The sequence below is a fragment of the Oncorhynchus nerka genome, linkage group LG27, assembly GCF_034236695.1.
Source record: "Oncorhynchus nerka isolate Pitt River linkage group LG27, Oner_Uvic_2.0, whole genome shotgun sequence".
In the NCBI taxonomy this organism is placed as follows: domain Eukaryota; kingdom Metazoa; phylum Chordata; class Actinopteri; order Salmoniformes; family Salmonidae; genus Oncorhynchus; species Oncorhynchus nerka.
The window spans coordinates 74,294,649-74,300,648 of record NC_088422.1 but is presented as its reverse complement, the minus strand read 5'-3'; the positions used below and the strand labels follow the sequence as shown (position 1 = coordinate 74,300,648).

The 6,000-nt window shown below is 44.3% G+C and overlaps 1 protein-coding gene across 4 annotated transcripts in view; it reads left to right on the top strand.

Moving 5' to 3' along the window:
- Positions 1-5,259: 5,259 nt before the first annotated feature.
- The window catches only part of LOC115112400 (liprin-beta-2-like), a 35,557-nt gene continuing 34,816 nt past the window's right edge, over positions 5,260-6,000 (top strand). Inside the window, exon 1 of one of the 4 annotated variants that reach the window (XM_029639439.2) lies at positions 5,260-5,377. In XM_029639439.2, coding sequence (XP_029495299.2) covers positions 5,330-5,377 — 48 coding nt within the window. In that variant the 5' untranslated portion in view covers positions 5,260-5,329. The remainder of the gene's footprint in view (positions 5,378-6,000) is intronic. The other 3 variants (XM_029639438.2, XM_029639443.2, XM_029639441.2) reach the window with 3 other exon arrangements.

The window sequence follows — 6,000 nt, the reverse complement described above, 5'->3', positions numbered from 1 at the left end:
GCACATTGACTCAGTATCGATACCCCCCTCATTATTGTTATTTTGTTGTGTTACTTTGTATTTTATTTTTTACTTTAGTTCATGAACCTTATTGTTGGTTAAGGGCTTGTAAGTCAGCATTCCACGGTAAGGTCTAAACCTGTTGTATTCGGAGCATGTGACACATACAATTTGATTTGATTTGTAAATTACACGATTACATCTGTGAACAGAGGATGGAATACGATGTGGCAATGTGCATTAGGTTTAAAGATGTATATACATTTTCCTGTGAGTAGGTTTGTGTGTGTGCGCGTGTGCGTGTAATTATACAGCAAATAGTCCAAAACAGGTTGTAGTGACAGAGATGATGGCTCTCCATTCTGTCTACAGCATCCATACGGTTTTCACCTGGACTTTGTTATGACAGCCATTGGTCCATGTTTGCATTGGTTACCAGTATCCAACTGTCTGTCATCCTGTCCTCCTACAGTATGTCCGTCTGTCAGTACAAGGCTCTTATGTGTCCTCCAAATAATGCCTTGGTTGTGCTACCCTAGTGTAGCTTGACAGCTCTTTAAAATCATGGTATTCTGTGTTGTGTCTAACTGTCTGATTGACAGTGACATAAGGTAAACTGTGGATGCTATACAGAAATGATTATGACTGAGTCCTGCTGGTCAGTACCATCTTTATACTGATTCAACCTTGTTTCCAGTAAGGCAGTATTTTATAACTTCTGTATTCTCAGGCTGAGGGAAACATAAAAGCCATAAAAATCATACCAGCCATGAAAAAAATAAAGAAACACAAAACAATGAAGAAATATAGAAATATTAGAACGAGCAATGTCAGTCCAGAATATAAGTATCTAAGGTGTAGGCAAGAGTACTGGGTGGTAGCCGGCTAGTAACAGTGACTAAGGTTCAGGGCAGGGTACTGGGCAGATGCCAGCTAGTGGTGACGATTCAACAGTCTGATGGCCTGGAAATAGAAGCTGTTTTTCAGTCTGTTGGTTCCAGCTTTGATGTACCTGTCTCCACCTTCTAGATGGTAGCAGGGTGAACAGGCTGTGGCTCGGGTGGCTGAGGTCCTTTATGATCTTCTAGGCCTTTCTGTGACACTGGCTGCTGTAGATGTCCTGAAGAGCAGGCATTGTACCTCCAGGGATGCGTTGGGCTGACCGCACCATCCTCTTGAGAGCCCTGCAGTTGTGGACGGTGCAGTTGCTAGTGATAGGACAGCGTGCAGTGTGAATGTGCACCCGGCCCGCCACAGGAGTCGCTAGTGCGCAATGGGACAAGGACATCCCTGCCAGCCGAACCCTCCCCTAGCCTGGACGATGCTGGGCCAATTGTGTGCCGCCCCATGGGTCTCCCGGTCGCGGCCGGCTGCGGCAGAACCTGGACTCGAACCCAGAATCTCTAGTGGCACAGCTAGCACTGCAATGCAGTTTTTCGGGAGGCCCACAAAAATACAAACAATGCTAAGGTTGGTATTCCATCCCAAGTGGATAGGACTGCTGACAATGGCAAGAAATCCGCCCGCAAAATGAGAGGAACATTTAAAGCCAAAAGCCACATCCATGGAGGATATTTACATGGGAAAAAGGGCTGGGGCAGCTGTTGTTGTTTTGCTCTAATTTTGATCTAAGAGGTAAAGAGTACTCCCTAAAGCTCCAGTCATCAGAGTGCTGATTAGAATCTCTTTGACTGATTTGACATTTTAGTTCATGATTGAAAACTGTCCCATCTCTTACTCGCCTCCATTCGGCTCCTTCTGCCCCTCTCTGTCTCTCTCAAACCCTCTTCTCACCGGCTCTACTCTCACTTGCCGCATCCCCCTCCTCCTCTCTCTACTTCAATTTCTACTAGTGCAAGGTGATCCAGTGAGTAACAGTGTATGAAGTAGCCCGTTGCCATGTCGTCAGATGCCAGCCACATGCTGGAGGCAGCCTTGGAGCAAATGGATGACATTATCGCTGGTAAGTTTCCATTTTATTAAGACCTCCTCAAAGACAACCCGGCTTGCAATTACTGCTCTCTCTAGACTGGTATTTGACAATGTCTTGAAGGTTTCATTGAGATTTAAATAGATTAACTTAAGAATGTTACATTGTGTTCAGTTCTTTCTAAGCATAATCAAAAAAATGGTTTACTTTAGATTTTACATGAAATGAGGAAAGGAAAGTTCCTCTTGTGATCTTGAAGTTTGAGATCCTGGGATTGAGTTTGTTTCCATCTAGAGCAGATTTTACCAGGGGGAAACTCGCAGGTTTTGATTAGGTGGTCCTTGTCAGTAGGCTACTGTATATCAACCTTTCTGCTAGTTTTTAAAGCTGCCTCTCTTCTTCCCCCACTTGATCTATTGCATTCATACTCTATCATTTTTATTAGGTTTACATTTTGATCATTTAGCAGACACTCTTATCCAGAGCAACTTACAGTCAGTGCATTCAACTAAGGTCCATAAATCCACATGTCACAGTCATAGAATGTAAAAACTTCCTCAGTAAAGCAGCTGTCAGCCAGATCGGTGCTAGAAAGACAAATACAACAGTAAGGTTTGATTTGTTGTCTCTTCATCCTTGTCTGTAGTTGTCCACCTTGCTCTATAACTAGCTCTCTCTCCATGTTGTTCAGCTCTCCCTGTTTTCTTACAGGGGTGATACATGTCAATCACCACTGTTTGTCACAAACACAGCAGTATATCTGATGACTCTGTTGGGGTTCCTAATAATAGAGATAGCATAGTGCTAATGACCCACAGCACACTGCTCTAAGACTGAGAAGATAATGACCTCACCCATAGAGATAGTCATACAGGCTAGCATAATGCTAATAATGAACATTCTAGCAATTCCCATAATAGGCATGCATCTAAGGTGACATGAGATCATGAATATCTATATATGTGCAGACTAGTGCAATATTTAAAAGACCATCAGAGCACAGCACTTTGACCAACTGCCTTTACTCATAGAGGCGGTCAATACAACATACAATGTCTTTACAATATCCCTATAGAGAACACTTTCAAAGCTGACAGCATTCAGGCACTGTAGAAGATAGCATTGTAGTGGGAGTGTGCCCTCCAGTGGTCTGGCTAGGTAGCAGTTGGGTGTTTTCAATTATTTCACACAGTATGTTGATGTATTCAGTGACTCGCTTTGGAAATTCAAACCTACATGAGACATTCATCAGCACATAGTACTTTCACTCAGCAATCCTGACAGCCTGTTTGTGGAGTGGTCACATACAATATATTCAACATCGAACAGTTTATAGTAATCCCATTTCAGAAAATCAAAACAAGTCTAAATGGATTGCTAGACTCTGGGATAGCTAGCGTTAAGGCTCTGATGGCTGTATCTCCACTATGATCTTTGCCCTAACCCTAACCCTAACCCTAACCATAACTCTAACCTAACTCTAACTCTAACCCTAACCATAACTCTAACCATAACTCTAACTTCAATTATTTCATTCTATTGGCAGGAGAGTTCTGCGAGGCCTTCTTGAAGTTTGGGGCCCAGGGTTACCCCTCCCAGGTTTCGGACTCTGCCCGCATTCCTGCCCTGACCTCAGCCATTACCCCCGACATCAGGGTGCTACAGCTGGTAGAGGATCTCAGGGTAGCCCTGGAGGGCCAGCTGGACCAGGAGTCCATGAGGAGACAGGTCCCCATAGACACAGCACACACCCTGTTAGAGTGGCTGGAGAAGGGAGGGGTGAGTACCTTCAACACAGCCTAAACTCACTTTGCACACTAAACTGGCTAGTGTGGTGTATGTTTTTCAGGAAACCTTGTTTCTGGGTTCCATTGTACAATACATGGCTACAATGATCAAATCTGTTCTGCAGTAACGGCAGCTATTGAATCAAGCTCACTTCCAACAGCCAGAAGGGCAGCAGGTAGCCTAGCATTTAAGAGCGTTGGGCCAGTAACTGAAAGGAGGCTTGAGCAAGGTAGAATACCCCCAGCAACTGTTCCCGGGCGCTGGTGTCATGGATGTCGATTAAGGCAGCCCCCCGCACCTCTCTGATTCAGAGGGGTTGGGGTAAATGCGGAAGACACATTTCAGTTAAATGCATTCAGTTGTACAACTGACTAGGTATCCCCCTTTCCCACATAGAGAGCCTATGATTTCTGAGAACTCTACCTGCAAATAATGTAATGCACTGTAGAAGGCCAGGCAGAATTGCTGGGTGAAAAACTATAGGTCATGTACAGTATTTATTGGGTACATGAAGGCACAAGGTCTGTTTTGTGGTGGTCTTTATTCAGGGGTGGATGCCCCCTCTCATCCCCTCTTCACCCAGGAGTAAGAGCCAGAGCAGGGGTCTCTCATCTGCCACTGGTAATGAGATCCAGAGGTAGCTGCTGCTCAGACTGGGAGCAGTTAGTTCCCCTCCTCCATCCTTTCCTCCTCTTTCTTCTCCTTATCCACTCCTTCCTGCTTGCATTTTGATGTTGGTTTTATTTGCACATAAACTTTATCACATACTTACTATGCACATTCAGGGTATGGAAAGGAAAATCTGATACTCTCCCCACCTAACTCCACTTCAACTACTCTATCCCCCTCCCTCCCCTTCCTATTCTCCCTTTCATCCTCCTCACCTACCCTCCATCCCTTCCCTCCCGCCTATTTAATCTCCTCTTTCTCTTCCTCCTCCCCCCCCTCTGTCTACCTACCTTTCTTGGTTCGTACCACATCTGTGGCAAGCATGTATAGCAGAATGCTCCCTCTCTACGGTGCCCCTTTAGAGAGATCACAAAAGTAGCTACATCGAGGGGTACTTCAGAGAGAGAGAGAAAGGGGGGGATACAGACAAAAAGAACCAAGTGATAATGTTTGTGTATGAGACGGAGAGGGAGAGCGATGAAAAGAGAGAGACGGACAGCAAGAGAGAGAGAGAGGGAGTGTGTTTGTTTGTGTGTGTGTGTGTGTATGTGCGTAAGAGAGAGAGAGAGAGAGAGAGAGAGAGAGAGAGAGAAGGAGAAGAAGACTAGTCACTTCTCAGCCTGCCTCTGTCTGGGCTCCAAACCACACAGCCAGGGTTCGAACCAGACACAGCACACCACAGGGTCCCCACTACAGTCTCTCTGCAGCAAGAGAGAGGGAAGGAGGGGAAGAGGAAGAAGATAGAAGGAATCAGGGAGATCAACAGAGATAAAGTATCTTTCTTTCTGAGCTCTACTCTATTAATCAATCTCTTGTCTATCGTGCTCTTGCTTCCTTTTTTTTTTTTTTCTCTCTCTCTCTCTCTCTCTCTCTCTCTCTCTGGATAAGTTACAGTGTAGAGTTTGAGGGAGGATGTAGTCAAAGCCACAATGGGCCAACAGAATGGAGTATAACATAGATTTTTATAAGCATTTTGCCTGGCTGAAAAAGGTAAGAGACTTTGAGGTTTCACTTTCATGCATTTTCCCTGCTAATACATCTGTACTGCATCTGTATAGAGGAATCTGGTTATTGTTATTACAGTGAAATTCCTTGCATACTGGAGATGCACATGGAGAAAGACGTGTATTGTGGAGTTGCTCATTGTAATACAGTTAGAAAGATTTATAGTATAGACTCACCTGTTTTGACCGTAAGCTGGAAAGTTGTGCGTCGTACTGTCCTACAATGCAAAAAGGCAGTAACTGCTCGTAGTGTGGAACTGAGAAAATGGCTTTAATTTACCTTGATTTCACAGTAACCTTATGCAGTTGCTGCTAGCATGACCCCCATGTTCTCCAAAACACAATACAATAGAGGCAGGATACTTGTCCACATGATTAAGCATTTATTTAATGTAGCAAAAATACAGTGTTTATTTTCTCTTGTTCGTACTGGTCACCCATGTGAATCCAACCCTGGCATCTACCCTGGGCACGTTCTTAAAACAATTACAATACAGACAAACAATGAGCAGTGAGCACATGCAGAGCAACATAGAACAAGCAACACGTAGCATGCAGAACAATAGCAAAAAAAAGCAACAAAACAAAATACATAAAAGCAACAGTGTT